This window comes from Lytechinus variegatus, chromosome 12 (assembly GCF_018143015.1).
Source record: "Lytechinus variegatus isolate NC3 chromosome 12, Lvar_3.0, whole genome shotgun sequence".
In the NCBI taxonomy this organism is placed as follows: domain Eukaryota; kingdom Metazoa; phylum Echinodermata; class Echinoidea; order Temnopleuroida; family Toxopneustidae; genus Lytechinus; species Lytechinus variegatus.
Genome location: NC_054751.1, coordinates 16,213,272 through 16,238,048, shown reverse-complemented (window position 1 = coordinate 16,238,048; position 24,777 = coordinate 16,213,272). Strand labels below are relative to the sequence as shown.

The 24,777-nt window shown below is 34.7% G+C and overlaps 1 protein-coding gene across 5 annotated transcripts in view; it reads left to right on the top strand.

Annotated features, from left to right (window-relative positions):
• LOC121425004 (LIM domain-binding protein 2-like) overlaps window positions 1–24,777 on the top strand; it is an 83,933-nt gene that overhangs the window by 36,722 nt on the left and 22,434 nt on the right. For 3 of the 5 annotated variants that reach the window (XM_041620921.1, XM_041620924.1, XM_041620923.1), the window contains exons 4-8: window positions 10,220–10,322; window positions 15,801–15,973; window positions 19,908–20,030; window positions 23,056–23,133; window positions 24,034–24,157. In XM_041620921.1, coding sequence (XP_041476855.1) covers window positions 10,220–10,322; window positions 15,801–15,973; window positions 19,908–20,030; window positions 23,056–23,133; window positions 24,034–24,157 — 601 coding nt within the window. The remainder of the gene's footprint in view (window positions 1–10,219; window positions 10,323–15,800; window positions 15,974–19,907; window positions 20,031–23,055; window positions 23,134–24,033; window positions 24,158–24,777) is intronic. The other 2 variants (XM_041620925.1, XM_041620922.1) reach the window with 1 other exon arrangement.

The window sequence follows — 24,777 nt, the reverse complement described above, 5'->3', positions numbered from 1 at the left end:
TTTTATTTTTTTCTTTCATTTTTTTTCAGTGATTAAACCATTTATACCCCTTCCCATTGAAAATACCTGATTAAAGAACATGTTTCTACTGAATAATAATAATTTTCCCCATTTTTTGATAATTTTGTTTTATTTATTTTTCTTAAATTTTCTTTTGTTTTTCTCAGATTTTTTTTATGACCTGTTCTTTGTTTTTTCTTTCTTCATTTTTTCTTTTGTTTTATGCAAAGTAAAATAACAGCAAGCACGATTTATATACAAGATGTACAAAGAATAGTGGTACGTGTTAGTGATTGCAGAATATTTCAGTTTGTTTTATTCATTTTTAATTAATGTTTTTCTTTATATTTTTCGGGCCACCAAACTTTATTAGTGGGCCACCAAAAAAAATTATTTGAAGGTTTTGGTGGCCCGAACGGGCCACCACCAAAAAAAGTTAATGTGGAGCCTTGTTTATAGGCTTAACTTGTTTTGATAAATAGAATACAAATACATTGATGCAAACATCAATGGTACCCTTCTGATCACTTGGCAGGCAGCCCCCCCCCCCCGTGCTAGATGCATGTACCGCACAAGATGCGCACAATGGCTTCAGCTGCCAGGCGCTGCAGTAAGCATCTTGAGCGCAGCGCACGTATGGGGGGGGGTCGAAAAAACAGCTCAGAAAACAAACTATTTCATGGCAAATGTTTGTCCTGATAAAAACTATTCGATTTCTCCTAGCGTGCACTCTAAATGCAACAATCTTATTTAGCAAGGGATATAATAAATTCTACTCTAAAATAATCAGGTCTTCGGTCACATCTTACTCTATTAAAAATAAATGAAAGTAGTTTCAATAAATACTATTTCACAAGAAAGTGTGTGAAACCAAGCTTAATTGTTACTATATCATCGAGGATCTAGATCTGGTACAGTAATACCCTTTTCATAAACCTATCCTCCAATTAGCCGCCTAAGAGTAAAGCGGATAATTCAATAAAATTGCATTCACAAACTCCGAAAATAAGCCGCATTATTTTTACGAGCGCCCGTCCTGAAAAAGGCGGATAATCGTCATGACAACTGGACACGCCCCCTCCGATGCGGTTGCGTTGGAAAAGGGTGACCTTGTGACCGCACCATGGCAATTATCCGCATTGGAAATGCGTTCATAAACTCAAAATCTTGTCCAAATATAATCAAAATTATGCGGATAACTCTTGTCCTCCTCTGATTTTACGACCAAATTATGCTGCTATTAGCCGCATAATTGGGTTTATGAAAGGGGTTTTACATAAACTGAACTTTGTGAAATCTTGAAATCTACACTGAAAAATGTTCACTCTGAAGATCACCAACACAGATAAGCGCACGTGGGACAGTATTATTATTGCTTTGAATGTCGGCCAGACGCTTGACCCGAATCCTTGCTTATTTGCTAATTCCTCAGTACATGTAATTACACTATTTCTTCCAGAATCCTTTGGCACATATATTTTATTTGTACAAACAGACACTTTGGTGGTCATTTCATTGGATTCTGTATGAACTCATTTTGAAATTGTTACCACAACTGGAATTTATCTTTAAGCATGTTTTTATAGTGTATATGGAATGAATCCAAATTTAGAAAATGACTAAACTTTAATAAGATTTAGGTTTTGATACTGTGCAGGCTTCGAGTGTATGTCAAACCTACATAAAGTTGCAATCAGCTGTAATAATTGATGATATCTATTAAAGTCTTTGGCGTCCCAAGCAGATGAAGGTTATCAAAAATAGAAGAAAAAAATCTGAAATGTGAAATATGTCTATTTCTTGAATATTTTCTCTTGCCTTTTGCAAAATTATTTCTTGTCTTTGGAGGTAGAATACTGCCTCATGGCAGTGTGAACCCTGTGAACTGCATGCCATTTAAAAATGCGAAGCTGTAAAAATTGGGCCAGTGTGCCCCAGGATCTATTTTTCTCCATTTTGTGTTATTGTGCTGGAGTAAGAAATATCCACAAAAAGGAACATATAGAAGAAAATTGTAAAAGAAGTGCTGTATGGAACATCACAAAAACATTCATTGGAGAGAAATTAATATAATGGCAGTCTAACTTTGCATTCTATGTGCAATAAATCATTTCTTTGTCAGTTTTATGTGGACTTTTATTCAGAATAACACTTGAGAAGGTTACAATCAAATTAAAAATCTGTTTAAATCATAGCTCATTTGTCATTAAATATTATTGATGAGATTTTGAAATGCCTTTAGTTTGGATATGTTTTAGTGAAACCATCAAGTATTGTAATTTTTTTTATTCCTGTGCAGAAATAATGAATAAGTACTTGTTGAAACTAACCATAGTTGTAGATCTAGTTTTAAATCAGTATTTGGTTTTATATTTATTTCTTCATTTATATATATTTATTTATGCATTTATTAATGTATATATTTATGGAGGGGGGGGGTATTCATCAAAATTTTCTGCTAAACTGGGTGGGAGTTCTTGTCGGAAGTTTTTTTCTGTCTTATGTACTTACTTGAACTGGTTTCCCTTAAACCATTTTCAGAAATCAGTGTAGAAGATCATTTCACTGGTGTCCTTTTCATCATCTCCTGAACTGGTTTCCAGAATTACTTCACGCAAAGCGGTCTTGTTGCTATGGGAACACTCTCTAGAAAGCCACATGTTCAGCATGAAATTAGAAATCTCATTAGGTGGTTTCAGACCGCCTCGAAGTTTGCCAGTTCCAGGTATTCTCTGATCGGGAAATTTACCCCGATCTGAAAATACCAGGTATTTTGGTAATGTGAAATCAAACTACGCGTAATTTCCCCAAAAGAAAATACCCGCTAAATAGTAGGTACTTGGCAAAATTACAAGAACTTTCACAGGGATTTTTCCAAGGTCGCAGGTATTTTGGCGATGTGAAAGCAAATTACGGGAACTTTTAGCCCCAGCGTGTTGTTGGGCGCGGCGGCGTGGGTGGCTGCTGGGCTAGTGAATTTGAATCTCGCGCCTTGCCTGCTTATCAGACCATACTGCGCATGCTCGTAACTTTGGGAACTTATCCCGAAGGGTACGTCGCGGGGCGGTGTGAATGCAGGAATAATTAATTGGTATTTTTTAGCCAAAAAAGTTCTCATAATTTAACGGGGATTCTTGTGATCGAGGCGGTTTGAAACCACCTATTGTAACTTGTAAGCATTCAACACACAGTATGTACAGAGTAGCGCGCCAATTCCGTGTACAGATCGCTTCCGTTGAACGGTTGTGCCCTTACCTACGCTTAAACCAGTTTAACAAGGCAAAGTGGTCTTGAAAACCACATCGTAAGGTAGTTTTCCAAACTAGTTTGGAAGATCACTTTAGGTTCGCTTCCAAAAACGCTTCAAACTTCCCCATTACATGTTAAACTGGCTTCTACTAAACTAGAATAAGGACATAGATGAGAACAGGGTATATGCTTTTTAACTTATATTTATTTGCTTCATGATTTAAATTTATAGAAGTTTGTTCTTTAATATTTGTTATCAAAGCTTATCACTCTTGATATTGAGAGATGCATGCACCATCTAGGATAGCATTTTCTGATACATGTACATGTAGCTAGGTCTTAGATTCAAAACCCTTTCATGGAAGTTGTCCATATTTTATGGTTCAGCAAACTTCAGCCCAATATATAGGCCTACACTGTAAGAACTGTGGTGTTAAAACTGACACCAATTGGTGTTAATAGAGGACCACACCCTGAGGTGTTAAAATAAAATCCTAGAGATTGAACATAAAACCAAAGAGTGTAAATGTAACAACCATAGGTGTTGTAATAACACCTATAGGTGTAAAACTAGCACCACCAATTTAACACCGGTGTAAAATAATTGGTGTGGTCCTCTTTGTACACCGGTTAACACCACAGTTTTTGCTGTGTACATGTACAGGAAATTTGGTTACAGAACCATAATTACATGTATCATGCCAGACACATAATAAAGAAAGATAGAGCAAAATATTTTGGTCATTATTACTGCATCAATATCTTTTATTCAATGTATTTTAAGGAAATTAAAATCCATTTTTAGCCTCAAAATTGTTTTTTTTACAAGCATACAGTATTTAGGTTTTTTAACTTGTATTAAAACATATTCTATCAATCTGTTTTTATATCTGATACATATAATTTAAAAAGAAAGATGTAGCAATGCAAGAAAATATCAATGCGGCTAATGCTTAAGATTAAAAGCTAGTAAAATAAGGCCAAGGCTGCTGTATGCTATTCATTGTCCTGTAGTAATGAGTTGAGAATGATTTGAAGAATTAAAGAATTTAATGATTTTTGCAAGTTTGCTCTCTTTGCATCAGGGGAGTCGTAAATTCTAATCAGTTAGCCTCAAATGATTTGCAAGTCATGATGAAATTTGAAATTGATCTCATAGTGAAAAGTAGTTTGAATACTTTTTTGCAATTAGAATATGATTGTGGGAGTATTCTATCTGTTAATAAAAGGGAGCCATAAATCCTGGTCTGTTAGCTGAAGAATGTCAAACAACAATATCCAGACTAATAGGATAAAATTTGATAATAGGGTTTGTGATTTATTCAACTATCTTCCCTCATCTACTTGACAGGTGGTTGATATTATTTGGTGATGAAATGAAATAGAAGAAATGAAAAATGAATGGTGATGGTTGACTGATGAACTTGCAGGAGTGGGGGTGGGGTGGGATGTCTTTCCTGAAACTGTTTTAGTTACATGTATGTGCACAGACATTTTAAAGACTGGAATATGGAAAGCCACATTGAATATTGATTGCATTAATCAAATTTGAATATGCTGATTGTTTATTCAAGCTGTTGATATACATTGTGAGTGCAAGTAGATTGCCGCTTATTATGTTTGAAAATAAACAAGAAAAAAAAATCTACAATTAATTTGAGTTCCCATTTTAGCACTTCATAGGCCTACACTCCAACTTTAATGGATTTTAATAAATACAGATAGACTACTCCAAATTCTTGATTATTTACCATCAGTATCTGGGGGAGTTGCATATGAAAAAAGAAAAACAAAAGTGGGGGGCTCAAAGTATGAAGAAGGAAGTGGATGTCTTTAGAAGATATAACAGTGAACAAAGTGCTTTCTTGTCTTTATATGTTACTTCTAAAGTTATATCATTGTCAACCAAGAAAAAGAAAAGATGATTGAATAGGCATAAACAAAGATACATTATCCTGAAGTCATTGGTAAAACTGAATGGAGCCCAGAGTACAAAAATATGATTGATGGAGATGGGTATTATTGATGATCCAGTCTTTTCCTCTTATTTATATTTGCCAAAAGCGACAGATTTCCTTTGGAATTCCAGGGGTTAGATCACCCCAATTTGGGAGATCCTTGTATGAGATATTTGCCCTCGTGCTCCCGACGAAACTTGTTTACAATAAGCTACGACTTTTGGCTGAAAACCCAGTTATTATGCAGTTCCATAACTCAAATGTAGCAGGAAGATTGAGGCAAAAATTTAGCTTATGAGAAGTCTACGAGTCGCCAATTATACTCCTCTTTTGAGCCCCGACTGAAGAATGAGGGGAAAAAAGTTTTCCAAATATCTGCCAGTCACTCACCAGCTTTTGAATGATAGATTGGGCCTGAGAATGGGTAGGATCTTTTTCCTTCTTGCTGCAGATGATTTTGTTTCATATTAATAGGATTCTGGCTTAAAAGTAATGCCTCATTATTTGGGAGAATATCTCATTTCATTTGCCCCATTTCTAGAGAAACGAAATTTGGTTGAGTATGGATGAATGATCACAGAAGATAAAAACAAATTTGACATAAACTTGGGAATTGAATGTGATAACAAAATAATGCCATGCCATTCTTAATCCATATATATCTATACATATTTATATTTTTCGCTTTTGAGTTACATTTCATTTCCAAATCAAAATGCTCACCCAGTATTCAGCTACTTATAGAATAAATCATTTTTTGCGATACTAGTGGTTTGAAATTAGTTCTGAAAGTGTGTGTGGTCATTTCAGGGGAATGGGAAAGAAAGGGATGATCAGTATGGGAAGGAGGAAGGGAGAGGGGATTGGAATAGGGATGAGGAAAGAGGAAAGGGGGGGGGGATGATGAAGGTGGAGAATGAGAACGTGAAAGCACAATTGTTCTAACTATAACTTTGGCCTCTGGATGATAGTGATATTAAAGATAAATACCAGTTCTGGTAACAATCTCAAAATGAGTTTGAACAGAATCCAATGAAATTACCACCAAAGTGTTTGTATGTATACATGTAAATAAAAGATATGTGCCGAAATAGCTCTGGAAGAAAATGCGTAATGCCTGAGAAATGAGCAAAATAAGCTCGAAATTCTGTCAAATGTCGGGTATTTTTCAAAGCAATATTAAGACACTGTCCCACATATGCTTTGCTGTGTTTGTGATCATCAGAATTATTGATTTTGAGCTAAGATTTCATGATTTTTACAATGATAAGTTTACATTAATGTACCAGATTTAGATGTATGATAATATCACATGTATGACAATTACCCTTGATTTAAAAGACTTTCTCATCAAATAATTGTTTACTTCACTGTTTACTTACTGCTGGTACTGTCTTTTACCTTTAAAAAATGTTTGAACTGCTCAGAGTCAGAGCAGGTCCCTGGTCAGAGCATGTCCACATGTTTTCATCACCCACTTTCCTACCAGGGTTCCCTGTTCCTACCATGTCATCTCTGGACAAATTCAAGCATCTAAGATTACCCAACGAGAATTAGATCCTATTTCTTCATGCAGAGTGATAAGAATGAAATGATCTTTATGTCTCTGAGTTTTGATTGGGTTGATCCAAAGTTTTTTCGTCTGTAATTAGAGTCGTTTGGAATTCCACGGTGCTTCACCCCAATCAGAGCTCCATTAGCCTCATAACTGGTCCTGGTAATTGAGCGGGGTCCGGTTACTCTGGCCGGGACCTCTTGTTCTTGTAACAACCTTAAAAGATTTTAAGATGTTTCCACATTTGCCCAATCTGGCATAATACCAGTAAATTACAAGAACTTGTCCCATGTTTGGTTTTCATAGTAAATGAGCAAGCTATTTAGATATTCACATTTCTTGAAAGAAGAATTTATACTATACTTAATATTCTTCACCCCCTGATGGGGTAAAAGTTCTTGTAATTTCTCATTCACGTTACAAACATCCCTGCAACATTGGGAAAATGGCTGTAAACTCTTGTAATTTAATACTACTTAACGTTGTACTTTATAATGATGATAATGTCTTCTTTTATGACCCTCCTGTTACTCTACATTTATTTCCGAAGCTTTTTGCATTACTGCTGATTTCAGTGAATGTATCCCTGCCATGTTCATTACCTCTCCTGAGTTGAGAGTGGCAATTTCTTTGCATTTACACCAGAAAAATTTCATTTTTCCTGATCTGGTTGGTGTGAACCTTCCCACGGAAAGTTTGATTGTCGTCGTTTTTCAACAGGTATGATTGGGGACATCAGTCAGATTGAAAATGATTGGAGAATAGTTTGGAGTCGAGATGAGAGAATTAAGACAAGAAAATGTTATATTTGATACAGTTGTTTGTGAGAGTTAAATGTCAAAAAAAAATTTTGAAGCCGTTCCAGATGGATGTCGTTGGCATGAAATTAGAAGGCATCAGAATAAAATTTTGGTTCATGTTTGGTATGATTGTGATTGTTTTGGCATGATTGGAATATACATGTATGTATTCATAATAACAAAGGAAATGGTGAAGCTCTAAACTTTTTAAAGCTATTTTTACCATGCTCTTTGCTTCTATTAAATTGTATGGTATCTGCTCCTGGTTATATAAGTTGTAATAAATCTTTTATGTTCAATAGAGAATAGTCAGTTATAAAATCAAATATTGATTTATTATCATAAAAGAGGTTGTTGCTGGAATATACTTCCTAATCATTTTGTGATCTAGTTGACAACCAGACCACACAGAAACCTAATGATCCTATGAACAAAAAATGTAAAAGTGGGTCAGAAAATTTTCCAATTTCACAGATCACATATTTCCAAATCATTTTCTGTAGAGATGGCATTGTCCCAAATTATATTGACATTAAGAGTCGAGATACGGGTCTTTTTCTAAGGAATTGTTTATGGCGGGCAAAGATTAGCCATGAATTAGTGGCCGACTCCCCTGGGATTATGGTGCACTTTGTATCTTCTTGTAGACATTATGTACACATAGAAAATAATCAGAATGAAACTAACTTGTTATGTTTCCACGAGACATTCAATAGTTTTCCCCTGATGCAAGAAGTAAGAAGAGTTTGAGGAAAAAATTTTTAAAAAAATAAGCAGAGTAATGATTTTTATAAAAGTTTTAAGTATATGATGTCACATGCAAATACTTTTAAAAGTTGCTGAAGATTCCATTTGTTGATACCTTGATTTGAAAGACTTTCCCTCAAAATAATTTCTCACTGTCACATTTCACGATTGGATTCTTCACCGTTTCTTTTTTTTTCTTACTTTTTTCTCAAACCTTTCAATAATTCTTAATCTAATAGGTAAACTCATATGCTTTTCACACTTCATATATTTTCCAATCGCTGGAAATTGGTGTGGCTAAGGGGGGGGGGGTTAAGCGTAGCCCACTTCGGTTTCACACTACGTTTAATAGCAAAGTGGGCTAGCATGGTAAATAGTGTGGTACTATCTGGCCCTGCAAAAAGCAGGGTTAGCTGGCTTATTGCGGTGCTAGCACCACAATTGTGGTGCTAAGAGATGCAGTGTGAAACAAAACCGAGCCAAGGAAATGTGGGGCTAAGCATTAGCAAATCACAGAAGTCGAATTGCACGTTAATCACGCTTTGTGTGGCAAAATCACCAATATTCATGAGATGTGCAATGTTCCGGGGTTAAGGCATTAATCCTGGCTAAGCAATAGTATGGGGTGGAGAAAGACAGTTTGATAAAAAAAAATAGTATGGGGTTAAAGAGAGTCCGGGGGGTGTTTCATAAAGCTGTTCGTAAGATACGAATGACTTTACGCACGACTGGTGACCCCTTCTTGTGCTATGTGATATCCTTATGTAATTGAGTTATGACCTAAGAACATGTTCCAGTCGTGCGTAAAGTTGTTCGTAACTTTACGAGCAGCTTTATGAAACACCCGCCAGGGTAGGGATAGTATGGGGATGATGAAATGCAGTGGGAAAAGCATATTTTGGTTTTAAAGAGGTGCTTCCACATGCTCAACAAAGTTTCAAAGTTCAATCATAAACATACTCCTTCTTGTGTGAACCCACCCTCAATTATCCCATTGGTACACAAGTTACTGTTGACACGGGTGTCATAAACTTTATGATTTGTGCTCAATATGAGTGGTTTATAATGTTTCTAACATGTTAAAGTGACAGATTCAGGCATTATAAAAAAGATACAGGGGTCAAAAGGGAATGTGATAATTTTTGGATACCACACAGGAGTATAAATATTTGGTTTAGAATTACTTTTGTTTCAATTTGACGATCATATAATATTTATGTTGACTCTGACCTTAAGATAATATATCCAAATTTACTATTGGAGTTACATATAAGTTACATCTGGGCTCCGTAACACAAAGGTTTGAGATGAATTGTAAATATGGAAGAACCGCACTGATTGGTCCCCGGCCAGTATTTTAAACCAACTGCGCGTATAACATTGATATTGATTGGCCAGTTCATTTAGCGATTGATCGCTAATCTTTGTGTTACAGAGCCCAGGTGGGGTAAGCATGGGGTTGCAAGATATTGAGCCAAATATACAAAAAGTAGTTATCATTTTTTTTTCTAGCCTTTCAATAGCCTTTTGCTCAAATAAATATGCATGAAAAACAATTTGCTGAAATCAGCAGAAGATTATAAAGGTGAAGACCTCTTGGAGTCCAATGATGGATAATGTATACATATTTTATTTTCAAAAGTTTATGTATAGATTGATAGTGTTCATTTGCCTAATCTACCCCTCTCTTTCTTTCCTTCCCTCTCTCTGTTTTCTCCTTCCCCTCACGATTATTTTACTCCTCCCCTCTCCTTTTTTATTCTCTCCCTCTTTGTCATTCACCCTCTCTCTTTCTCCCCTCCTCTCTCTCTCCCCCTTTCCACTTCCCTCTACCTTTCTTCTTTTACATCTTCAATTCTTTTTTCTGTCTTTCTTTGCTATCCCTCTCTCTTCTCCCTTCACTCATATAGGAAAGTGATAATCTCTGGTGGGATGCCTTTGCCACAGAGTTCTTTGAAGATGATGCAACTCTAACCCTTTGCTTCTGCCTTGAAGATGGTCCAAAGAGATACAGTAAGTACAAAGATCCCCAAAATGGTCCTTCAGAGTTGAGAAACTGTTTTCCCAAATTAAAGGTCAAGTCCTTTGAATAAATAGAGAAAAAATTAAACTATCATAGTGCTGAAAATTTCATCAAAATCGGATGTAAAATAAGAAAGTTATGACTTTTTAAATTTCGCTTATTTTTCACAAAACAGTGATATACATGTACACAACTGGGTGAGTCAGTCGATGATGTCTATCATTCACTATTTCTTTTGTTTTTTATTGTTTGAATCATACAATATTTCATTTTTTATAGATTTGACAATAAGTACCAACTGGACTGAACCATATAGTATTAAACAATGCTAATTCCACATGTTCAGGGAGGAATTAAATGTTGTATCACTTGACAATGAGGAGAAAATTGGAATATTTCATGTGATAAAATACAAAAGAAATAGTGAGTGGATGACGTCACTCATAGTCTCCTCATTTGCATACCAACCGAAATGTGCATATAACTGTTCTGTGAAATTAAGCGAAACTTTAAAAATGTCATAACTTTCTTATTTTACATCCGATTTTGATGAAATATTCAGTGTTGTGCTTGTTAGATTTTTCTCCTTTTATTCAAGTCAACTTTTTGTTGGGGTGGACTTGTCCTTTAAGGAGTACTCTAAGCTGAAATTGGTGTGATTTGAACAGATGAAGAAAAATCAGACAGAAAACGCTGAACATTTGATCAAAATCAGACAAAAGATGATTAAAGTTATGATATTTTAAAGATTTGCATTATTACAGTAAAACAGTTCTAGGCATGAAGTCATGAATATTCAATGAGCAAACCGGTGATGTCATATCCCCCACTTGTTCTTTTATATTTTATGAAATAATGTTTTTTTAATTAAAGTTTGTCCAACAAGAATGAAAAGAAAATGATTTACAGCTGATTCAATAATGTAACTTATTATACTATGAGGAGATATGTCATACACAGATGAATGAAAGTATTGAATACATGTAATTATGATTACATGTAATGGCATTAAAAAAAGGAAAGTGGTGATGTGACATCAGCCCACCTAATGAATATTCACGACAATGTGCATATTTACAAAATGTTTTTACAAAATACTGCTTAACTTTAAAAAGTCAATAACTTTGTTATTTATTACAAAATTTGCAGCATTTTCCTTGTGAATATTATATTTAGCTTAACAGAGTACTCCTTAAATTTCAATTGCCTTGCTTGCCAAACAATTGTGCCAGATACGACAAAAAGCATGCAGTATTAATGGCAAGATGTTTAACAAAACAGATCTTCTACAAGAAAAATAGTCCAGGGCAATCAATCAATCAATAAACAACAAATACCACTTCAGATCACTATTGTAAAACATACCTATTATCCACCAATCTGAATCATCGTTTGAAATTCATAATTGATTTGATCACAAATATTTGACACAAAATATCCTGCACAGACAAGTGGCCACATTTAGGCAGTCGTGTTTGTCAACATTATTCTGCCTCCATGGTGATACACTTGATAGGGTTTTCATAATTTACACATTACCTTATTAATAATATAATGTCTTGTGCCTAATTTTTTATTAAAATCTGCTTGCATTTCCAATAATATCATTTGAAATTGTGATAATCTGTATTATCTGTTGTAAAAAAAGGCTTAATAAAAATGTAACATTAATCTACATTAGTCATATTTCAACTGTGACTGATAACATTTTGAATGATTGAGAAGGAAAATTTCAATTGTGGTATCGAATTCACTCTTGATGCTTTTGAAATCATTTCAACTGTCGAAACACTTGCATTTTTTTATGCCATCGCTGACCCTCCCCTAAAGTTTCAGATCATCTGACTCTTAAATTGCTTGCTGTACCAAAATTTAAAATCATTGGGCCAATCATTTACACATATATACCTATGGAGGCAATTTCAAATGTTGTTTAAAACTTCCTCTAAAAACTTATTTGATTATTGAGAAAATCATCTCCCAGTATTTTCCAGACATTATTTATTTATCACATTCCCTCTCCATGAAAGTTTTTCTCCCCCTCAACTTCTTTAGCACATAATTCAAGCACATTTTGCACCTAGGAAATACATTGTATTATATTATAATCATTGTTAATTATGGGAAAAGTCCTCAACTTACATTATTTATTGAATTTTTATCCCTCATGTTGAAGAGCTTAATAGTAGCTTTGAAATGAAAATGGATTTCAATCATTTGCATTTTCTGTTAAGAATGTTTTTGCCATTCCCCTTTATTTTTCTAAGCCTTGTGTAGGCAGTAATTCCAGGATTTAAAGTAAAGCTTCATTTACAAAATGTAATTTCTTATCAATTGTCATTTCAATTCATTCATTATTCATTGAAATCTTTTCTTAAATCTTGTAGCAACATATCCATTAATTGAAGAGAAGAAATTGAAAAACCCTCTACTTTCATGGATTATAAACTGATTTGTTGTTCTAATAACTCTTTGCATTAAGGGATATAAGTTCTATTCAAACATTTCTTTCTTTATGTTCTGGCAAGATGAGTTATTAATTGTTTATTTTCTTTTTTTTTTCTTTTAGAAACTTTTCCGACATTGCCATTGCATCTACTTTTCTTTGAGGACAATTTATAGAATGATTTATTATTAGATTTAATCTTCATAAATTAGTTTTAGGAATGAATACAGATTTGAATGACCCTTTTAAGGAACTTCTGGTTCTATGAAAGGATTTTTCTATTTCAGAAAAGGGATGATTTCAAGAAAAGAATGCATTCTTTCATCCACATAATACATTACAAACATGTGAAATACATTTTAGTTGAAATTCAGAAAAGAGAAAATGATACATAACTTACATGTAATGTAACATTGAAAGTATGTGACAATGTGAGGATGTATTTCAAATGGTTTGCCTATTTCATTTTTTATCGATGGATGTGAAAAAGATAATAAAAGCTATTAATGAATTTACAATGGCCTAATCCTAAATTGATGAAGAAAGAAATTTGTTTTTAATCTTTTAGAATTTGCAATTGGTCATTATCTTTTCAAACTGTGCAAATTGATACTGGTTATTTTCATAGGAGTTGCATTTGCTTCAATTATCCATATTTATTGCCAAATCTTTTGTTTTTCTTCAGTTCTAAGTTGCGTGCTAGAATTGGAGATTATAATCGGTACCAAGTCTGGGAAATCGATAAGTGTAGAAGAATTACTCAAAACGAGTTACAATTCCATCTGTGAAAGGGAATAAAGTTTGACTTGTTTGACAATTTTCTTCCTGTTTGCTCAGTTTCACTTGCTCTTTTAACAGCCCAATTGTCTACCAACATTTCCCTTTATGTTCTTTCTCTCTTTCTCTTATTGCCAATGAAACAGGCAACCCTTTTCAATTGGGAAGGTCACCCTGATGAGTTGGTTTTAATAAAAGCAAAAAAAAAAATTAAAAATAGAAGACATTGGTGATGGTTTGATGAAATATCCATCAGCAAATAAGATGGATATGAATGTTTAAAATTTTCAATTTGGGATGTTATATTTTGTAGCTCCCCATATAGTGTAATATGAATTCAATACATATGAAATTTTATAAATAATGAAAATGATTATCTTAATATAAAAGAGGGTTTTGAATGATGTGTATGATGTGAAATCCCCCCCCCCCCCCGCACACACAAAAAAACAATTTTTTTTAGAAAAATTATATTTTTGAGAATTTATATCACGCAACAAATGGTGGAGCTGCTCACCTGGGACATCACAAAATCAAAGCTTTAAAAATTAATTACTCTGATGATCTTTGATGGGTATTCGTCAGACTTTCACCAACATTTTACTCTATTTTAACTTTTTTCTGGTTTTATTACAACCAACTTATCATCGGGGTGAACTTCCCCTTTAATGGCAAGGTCCAGCAGTCCCATTATTTGAAGAGGTGTGATATGGGTGCCTTATGTCTTTAGCTCTATAATGGCATTAGAATTTTTAACTTGAATAGATTTATTGTGCAATAATATGTCACTACTCTCTGTATGGAGTTAGTCTTCAAGTCTCGGCAAAGATAGAATAGGAGGCCCTCTTTGGATCAGGTGCCCTGTTTGGTAAAGGTTTTGCAACTGTTGTAACATTGCCATTATGGCAACTACCATGGCAGCAATGCTCAGCAGCCAATCAGAATCAAGGTTACCATGGTAGTTGCCATAATGGCAAAGTTACAACAGTTGTAACTCTTTATGAAATGGGCCCATATGGTAGGTGTTTCATAAAGCTGTTCGGAGTGACTCTGCGAACGACTGATGATCCTTTCTTAGGCGCTTTATCAACATCAATGAAGATTTTGTGTATATCAGTTACCATATGAAATGATCACCAGTCGTTTGTAAATTCGTTAGTAAGTTACAAACAGCTTTATGAAATACCTTCCTGCTTTCTTATGATAAGGCATGATATAATATTTGACCAGGTGGGTGTTTCATAAGGGTGTACGTAAGTTAAGAGCGAATTTAAGAACGACTGATTATCCTTTCTTATGCGCAAAACCATCGCTAATGAATCTACCATTTGCCATAAGAAAGGATCACCAGTCGTTCTTAAAGTCCCTCTTAACTTGCGAACAACTTTTTGAAACACCCACCAGATTACAATTTTGTAATTGTATGGCTTTAAAAAAATCAATTATAAAGTTATGAAGACATACATGATATGAACAAAAAATCAGAATGATACACAATCAAGCATAAAGACCAGGGGCCCGTCTTACAAAGAGTTGCAATTGATCCGATCATTCGCAACTATGGAAAGCCAGCAAAGTCAACAAATAAAATGCATGTTCAAAAAAGTTTTTAGATATAAATGTATATCTATGAATTCACTGATTTCTCGACAATTTGGTATGTTCTCTTTTGTTTACAAAGGACAATTTGCAAATTTCCTGTAGAAAAAATTATGACACTGATGGATTTCCATAGAGTTGTGATTGATTGGATCAATCGTAACTCTTTGTAAGACGGGGTCCTGGACAGGTGACCCTCATTTTTTTGTGTGAACCTTACAGCCTGTTTTGTTAGAATCTACATGAATGATACATGTACGTGTATTGGTTTGTAGTAAACAGGAAAGGGATACAAATAAGAGCAAGCTGAAGACCAAATGTTACATCACACCTTGAACAAATGTGTGTTAATGGGGATAGGTATCAGAGATTTCTCACTGCTTCCAAGTGTAGAGAATAAATTTAAGGACTACACCATTTTCATTTATTGCTAAAACAAATGTGTAGGTTGCCCTACAATATTGGTCACTGCTTCTTGTTAAAAAAATTGTGTTTTAAAAAGGTTTTTCAGTTATCACTTCAAAAGCGGTCACTGTTTCTCTCTTGAAAAAAAAAGAAGTTGATGAGCAAAGAAATAAAGATAAAGAAGGGTTGTTTTCTTATTCCATGTTATTTCACACTTTTTTCTCTTTCTTTTCCTCTGCAGCTATTGGACGGACACTTATTCCGCGTTATTTCAGAACGGTATTTGAGGGCGGTGTGACGGACCTTTACTATTTACTTAAACATCCCAAGGAGTCATTCCACAATACGACTATTACGTTAGACTGCGAACAGACGACGATGGTCACGCATCACGGCAAACCAATGTTCACAAAGGTATACGGTCACTTAGCAATATGCTTCACAGTGGCCTTATGCACATTAATGATAATAACAAGAGTAATGATGGTGATTATGATGCTGATGATCATGGTGATGATGATAATGATGATGCTGATGATCATGGTGATGATGATAATGATGATGGTGATAATGAGGAAAATGATGAAGCTGATGATAATAATCATAATAACAGCAACAATGAAATCAACAGCAGCATCAACAACAAAAATAGTAAATATTAATGATTATATTCATAATGATTTCAATAGATTCAACAGTATCAGTAGTAAGAAAAATAGTAACACTACACTTGACAACAATAATAGAAGTAACACCAATTTCATTAATCAAAATGTTAATAACTATTTAAAAAAAATATACATTCTCGAAGAATATGTTTTAGATGAGGTTGCTGGAATGCCAAATTGAGGAATGAATTTATTTTAACATTCAAGGTTTATAGAACTATTATTTAATGGGAAGTTCACCCTGACAAAAAGATTAGTTTAAAGATTGCAGAAAAAAAACAATACAAAATATTGCCCAAGATATCGTATGGTAAAAAAAATCAAGGAAATGTCATTTTATCAGACTTTTGAAAATGTTTTTTTTACTGTTCCTTCAGTATAACAATAGACAAATCATTTCACACCCATTCATTAAAAGAAGACAAAAATATATCATCACAAACCATCAAAAAATTGAAATTTATGCATTTTATATGACATAACGTATGGGGAATCTGCTCTTTTATGACATCACAAATGCAAAACAGAGGATTCTGATAACTTTCTTAATCTTTGATGGGTTTTCCTCAAATCTTCAGCAATATTTAAGTTGAGGGTGAATTTCCTGTTGAATCTTTAAAAAAGTGGTTTCAGTTCTAAATTGGAAAAAAAATATCAGAAGAGATAGACAGGAAGAAATAACTAGACAAAGAACACATGAAGAGGGAAGAGTCAGAATGAGTAAGAGAAAGAGGAGAGGGGAGAGAATATAAGAGAGAGAGAGAGAGGAAGAGTGAGAGAGAGAAAGAAATAGAAAGATTGATTGATATAAAGACAAACAATCAGAGGGGCAGACAGCAGACATGTTTAGCGGCAAACATGTACATTTTGACTTACATGAATCTTTAAACAAATGATCAGAATCACTCACAAATCATGAACGTGTTGAAGCAATTCAAGGCTTTGATTTATAAAGTCAATATTTTATTCATGAAAGTGGTATACAGAAACAACTGAGAAACCATAAGTTTGGATAAACCAAATCATGATTTCCCTTATTTTTAATGATAATGGTTGTGGTCGTGTGGTATGAATTACATCAGATAAAATATCCTTCAGACAGATAAATGGCGACTTATGGTTTCTCATAGAAACCAGCAATTTTAATACATATATTCAGAATAATGTAAAGGTTTGTAAAAAAAAATTCATTGTACAGAGGGGTCATTTTTTCTGGAGAAATGTGTCTGATGACTGATGCTACTCAATTTTTGTTTCTATTCTAGAAATACTGGGTGTGAAAAATCAAGAGTATACTTAAACTGGAGGTAGTGTTTTACTTAGCTGTTCGGAAGTTATGGACCTTTTTGGGTACGACTGGAGCACGTTCTTAATCTGGATATATCATTTATCCTAAGAAAAGAAGACCAAGGCTCCATAACACAAAGATAAGCGATCAATCGCTAAATGAATTGACCATTCAACATCTATGTTACACGCACGTTTGGTTTAAAGTACTGACCAGGGACCAATCAGTGCATTTCTTTCATATTTGCAATCAATCGCAAACCTTTGTGTTATGGAGCCCAGTTGTGTCCAAAGTCATGGGTCATTTTGCAAACAGGCTTTTGAAACAGCCACCCAGCATATTTTTACAGAAAATTCCTATCCAATTTAAAGAAGAAAAAAAGAGATTTTCATTTATTATTTTAGTACCCTTCTAGCAAATCTTCAACTATCTGCGGAAGTAGTGACTGACATAAACAAATGTGAAATAGATCAACTCCTAAGTTCTAATACAGATAAAAAATAAAGAAATAAAACAAAATAGGAGAGTGAAATCAGATTCTGTGAAAGGAAACCTACATTTATTTAAGGTTGTGTTCAAACCTCTATATTCCTACGTTCCTCAAAATTGCAAACAGAATTGCTGATAATCATGCCTTATGTTTTGCATCACTTTATTGTGCGAAAAGCAATAAAGGAACAGTGTAAGTGTAAGAATGACAATACATATACATTTACATTGTGTGTGTGGGTTTGTTTTACGAAATGGCCCCTTGGGGGTCAAAATGTGCGGTAAAGTGAATAGTGGCATGTTTTAAAAGGGGGAATGCTTGACATTAAAGTCACAAAGGTAAAAAAATGATTCCAGGGGGCCGTTTCATAAAGCTGTTCGTAAGTTAAGAGCGACTTTAAGAATGACTGGTGATCCCTTCTTGTGGAATAGGGTACATTCGTTGGCGATGGTTAAGCGCGTAAGAAAGGTTCACCAGTCGTTCTTAAAGTCGCTCTTAACTTACGAACAGCTTTATGAAACACCTACCTGGGCCCCCGTCTCACAAAGAGTTACGATTGATTGGATCAATACTAACTCTATGGAAATCCATCAGTGTCATAATTTCTTCTATAGGAGATTGGCACAATGTCTTTTGTAAACAAAGAGAAGCACAGTGAATTTTCAAGAAAACAATGAAGGCATGAATATACATCATAGTTAGAAAATGTTTTGAACAAACGTGCATAATGCATGTTGACGTTGCTGGCCTTCCATAGTTCTGATTGATCCGATCAAATCTGTTACGTTTTTTTTCATGACAGACCATTTTAGTTTGTTTCTTAGGTGTGACTGCATCATTATAGTTTTGTGTTTTTATTTGTGATTGATGTTTGTGATTCCAGCTGAAGTAAACAGCTTGAATGCACCTGTAGTTTGGGGAAGGAGGAAATTTGAGGGTGTTATCAACGTCTAAATCAAAGCTAAAACATCCTGTATGGTGCGGAAATGGTTTGAAATATGAAGGGCTAGCATCGTGACAGGAATCTAGGGATGGATTTCAGCAAACGATAACGGAGCGTGAATCGATGTGAGAGATGGGAGGAATAGGGAAAGAGATAGAAAGAGAGCAAGAGAGGGAGAGGAAATGCTGACAAGATTTCCTCAAATAATTGGCCGTGATGGCTGAAGAGATAAAGACGAATGAAGCTCCAGATATTTGATTTTCTTTTCTTTGACAAAATGGTTTTTATTGTATTTTTGTAACTTTTGTTTTTGTTTTTTGTTAACATTCTCAAGTAATAAAGAAATAGATATTTGAGTAATGAAAAATTATATTTGATTTGTCTTTCTTAGAGATATGCATTTATTTATTCATTTTGGGGGGAGGGGGGAATATGAAGTTATTTAGACTTTGATTGAAGTTGTTTATGGCATCAGTAGTCTCAAGGAATGTTCCGGCATGAATATTTATATTTAAATCATGTTTGTGTGATGAACATGTAAACACATTGTCTAACTGTGAATAATGGCAAAAATTAATGCTAGATAGGACAAAATCACTGTTATTAGGCTCAATATTCGTAGTAGTAGTTTAAATTCATTTGTAAAGTAAGAAGTTCTGTCACTTACATATGTAGTATGTTATGTTGTGTAGCCAGAATATTATTGAATATATTAAAAGAGCACAGGTCATAGGCTGACATAGAAGATGCCAAAATTTCCAGCAATTTCAGAGGCAAAATTACCAGAGTTAAATGATGTATAAATCAATGTAGTAACAAAATAGGTTAGATCTCATGAAGGAGTCAATGATACCAGTTTAAGTGTAAGGATTTGTTGTGCATGTTACTGTTTAAGATATGATCAATGCTTGAACTTAAAAAAAAAAAATGTAATATGTTAAAAACTTTCTTTATTACAGGTTTGTACAGAAGGCCGTTTGGTAGTTGAGTTCACATTTGACGATCTTATGCGGATCAGATCATGGTACTTCGACATTCGGCAGCATAGAGAACTCATTCCAAGAAGCGTTATAAATATTCAGGTATGAACAGGCCCATCATTGAGTCTGATGATATTAATGTACTAAAAGAGAGCAGCACCCTCAGAAATTTAACTGTGTCTAACTTTGGCAGATTAGATCTTGGCAGATCTGTTTAAAAAAACATGGCCCAGGCATGCGATATGATGTGCGATTAACAGATTATAACTGTATAGTTATGAAAGCACTGTAGAGATACTTTTTACTTTTTACTCAATAAACAGGGCATCTTGGCCCCAGTTGTACAAAGAAATTGTGTGATAAATCAATCTCAATTAGAGAAAACCAGTGACACCATTATCTTTTATGTTATTTCTAACAATATTCTCTGATTATGCCAAATGTTGATGCTTGTAATTTTGTTTTTGGACCATGGTTGTTATCCTTGTTGACAAAGGAATAAGTCATGTGCTCACAGACAAAGAATAATGCACTTTTGGCTTTCCATAGATGGGATTTATTGATTTTAGTAATGACATTCTGTTGTAAGAGTAATCATTGGTTTATTTCACAGATCTTTGGCCCATGTCACAGAGGCAAGTAACTTCGCCATTATTTCAACTACCTTGGGAAACCTTGATTTTGATTGGCTGTTGAGCCCTGTTACCATGGTAGTTGCCATAATGGCGAAGTTACCATAGTTGTAACTTTCTGTGAACTGTGCCCCACGAGTTACACAATACATTCCTATGACCCCTTTTGATTTGTTAGTTCATTAGACCAAAATTTCTCGTCATAATTGTTCTTGTACTGGGGTAGTTCAACCAACCTGCTATCAATTGCTAGCCAAACATTGTAAAAAAAAGAAAAAAAGAAAACTGTCTCTGAATTAATTGCAAATTCCAATCGATTGCTTGTCTGCTTCTCGCCACAGGGATTTGAATTGTGTTTTTTTTACTGCAGATAATATTGATCTTCCAATCGCAAAGTGGCAATTGATTGCAAGTTTTCTTGCAACTACCCCTATCAAGTTTGTTACTGAAATAGAACTGATCCATGGAGTTGATTTTCCTTTTATATGGAGGCATGATCATCTTCTATCTCTGTCTCTCTTTCTTCATATCCACCATCTGCATGGGCGTTCCATCTTACTTTGCACCCAACAAACTTTTCTCATTTACCTCTCAACATTTATCTGAAATTTATAATTTCTTATGATGATTGAACTATTGCCTGGCCTTTTTCCTGCCTTTTTTAAAATATTTTTTATATTAATTTATGAATGAATTTATCTTCCTCCTGTCATTATTAATTGGGGTATGTGCTTTCATTGCGCCCTGTACAATGTCTTTAATTTCTTATTCGTTATGTGATAATTGTATCATGATGGTGATCATTATCTATCTATCTATCTATCTATCTGTCTGTCTGTCTGTCTGTCTGTCTGTCTGTCTGTCTGTCTGTGTGTCTGTCTGTCTGCCTGCCTGCCTGCCTGCCTGCTTGTCTGTCTGTCTGTCTGTCTGTCTGTCTGTCACTCTCTTTGTTTCTGTTACTCTCTCGCTCTCTCTCTATCTAATATCTCCTGTTTTCGTCATTTTGATGTTATTCATATTGTGTGTTTCAATCGCTCGATATCTGTCCCTCATTTCATTCTGTCTTTCCCTCATCCCTGGTTTGATGCTCTCTTACCAACTCACTTTCCAAAAAATTCGGGACATGAAACAAATTTTTGATTATTTCCTCTCGCTTATATTTCGTGCCATCTTTCTTCTTAACTGCACCATAAATCATTTTCCTTTGCGTGCATATTTCCGTCTCTGAATTCTACAACTTCCACATGCTGGTTTCCTTTCCTTCCGTCTCAAATCATCTACGTTCCTTTGACCTTTCCCAACCATTGCGGTTTCTGCATCGTTTGATTCGACTTGTTTAATTACTTAATTATCTGTATCCACTCAACTTGTCTTTGCATTATGCACCTCTACATAATGCCTATGTTACATTTGATATTCCTTCGTGTATCATACTTGTCGCTTCTTCCCTGCATAATAAAATATGCCCTTCAATGTGACATGCTGTCTCTCTTTCTGTCTGGCTCTCGTCCAACATTCGCCACGATCTTTCAAGCTTGTTTATTTGTATCTTTCATCTTGATGCTTTTCTCATTATTTCACATTGATTTGTGATTATTGGTGCCATTCGTTTTTGTGACCTGCCGAATTCCCCCCCCCCCTCCCCCTTCCTCCCATCACCCCACCCATCCCCTTAATCTCCTTCTCTGTACTCCATATTCTTCTTCACGTCTATCAATCGGCAATCCTCTCCTCCCTCTCTGTTGTGTATTTTCTTGTCCCCTTATTTTTATCTTTATATCACTTTCATACTCGCTCTATCCCACCCCACATCCAATGTGTCTGTTCCATCTTTCATCTTTTTTTACCACGTACCTCTCTCTCACCATCTTTCTACTATTCACCCGTCTCTCTTTCCATCCCTATATGCTTCAAATCGACTCTCCATGTACCTCGTCTTCTATGTATACTCACCGATGGTTTTATCCCAACCTAATGAATTTGCCACCAACCTCATTGAAAACACCCCCATCTCAACGATAACCCTGCCCATCTCGATGAATTTACCTCCACTGCAATGAATGCACCCCACCCCAATTATTCAACCACTGCCCCCAATGAATACCCCACACTAATTGTTTTCCCCACCCCTGTGGGTTCAACCACATGTATGCCCAATGAATTTACCCACCCCACATATCAATTTTACCACTCCAATTTAATGTCCTAACCATAATGATTTTAACCCTTCTCAATGAATTTGCTACCCTCCTATATATTCACCCATATGTATTGTCCATCCCAATTATCCCCCTACTCCAATAAACCCATCCCTGCCACAATAATTTTACTCAACCCCAACACCCCAATAAATTCACCCCTACAATTATTTCATCCCATCCTATTGAATTTACGCACCTTCATGATTTTGCCCCCCCCATGCTGATGATTATGTCCCTCCCCCTATTATGGGTTTGCTTCCTGCCTTGCTGACACCCTTTTAGTACCATTCACAGGACCCTACGATGCTGGAACAGCTTTCCAAGAACATCACCCGACAGGGTCTAACTAGCTGTACTCTAAACTACCTCAGGGTAAGTGAAAAACAAACAACAAAATTATGAGATATAAATGAAATGATTAATGAAATATATAAGTAATTAATATATATCGAGGGCATTGGTAAGAATTATACTACGAGGTACCTGTGGAACAGTTCTTATATGCCCGAGCCATAGCTGAGGGCATTTGGACTGTTTGAAAGGCACCAAGTGTTTGTTATTATTCTAATTTCCTAGCCAAATAATGTTTTTTTTTTAATGTGATGTGGATCCTTGTTATTTGATAAATCGTCATGTCTAAACCAAGACCGGTTTATAGATAAATCATTATTATGAGCAAATTGTCCTGTAAGTTAAAATAAATGAATGGTCAAATTATAGATCTCAGTCACTCTGTATCTCTATTTCTGTTCCAGAAATGGCAAGGTATACTATATAAACCAACAGCCAAATTCTTAGTTAAAACAAAATATAATGTAACAGGAGATTCATTGCATAATTGATGAGTAATAAATTAATACATCAAGGTACACATAAGAAATTCAAAATTGTTGATATATAATTTTTTGTTGTTGTTGAAAATATACGACTAAATGAAATAATTGAAAAGTATGATAGATTGAAATAGACAGAAGAGTTCCTTACTAGTTGAACTCTAAACTAGTTGACTATGTCAAAATATATTTATGTGCATATGAAAAATTTGGAACTGTATAGATACAAAAAAGAGAAACAGCAAAGCAAATGTATGATAAAGTGAAATTATTGATGAGAAGTAAATGAATGAAAATAAGCAGAACATTTTACTTCAAACTAGATTTATGTGTACATCAGTATTCATCAAGTATTTTCTCCTTCCACTCTTCCCTGCATTCTGACCCCCATCTTGCCTGCATCGTATGTGCACCATCTCCTTCCACCACGCCCTTGCAGCTGTGTGTGATTCTGGAACCGATGCAGGAGCTGATGTCCCGACACAAGGTCTACAGCCTCAGCCCGCGAGACTGTCTCAAGGCCACGCTGTTCCAGAAATGGCAACGTATAGTCACACCTCCCGGTAACGTATCCTCGTGGCAACCTGTCAAAATGGAACAAAACAAATTTAAAACCGACATTATACGTATGAAATAGTGACTTTTGAATCATGTAGGAAACATGGAATATTTACTTTAGTCATTTTTTTTTCTTTTGATAGCCCCTCTTTGGTTAGAGAATGCCTTCCCCTTCCTTGCACCTATGTCCCTGTATGCCACAGCCCTTTTTTGATGATTATTATTTTGTTTGGTCTGATTGAAACCGCAAACATAGACTGCATGGTTTTGTTAATTTCATTTATTTTGTTTTACAATTCGACCAATTTTTTTTCTTTTAGTGATGAAGTTCAGTAAATTGTGTTCCATAATTGTGTCAGTTATTTGTATGTTTGTTTAAACCGTCTCCTCCTAAAGAGATTTGAAAAATTGTTATTTCTACATTTGAACTTTTATGAGTGAGGATAATAATGACAATATAGGCAGAAATATGCCATTTAAAAATTTATTTTTTTTGTTGCTAAACTACACCCCAAAAATCTTAAAATTTATAAGATATATAGTATATCATCTCATTTATGCTTTATGATAATTCAATGAATTTTTTATTTGCTAGTTCAACCTAAAAATAATGTTTACATGGATC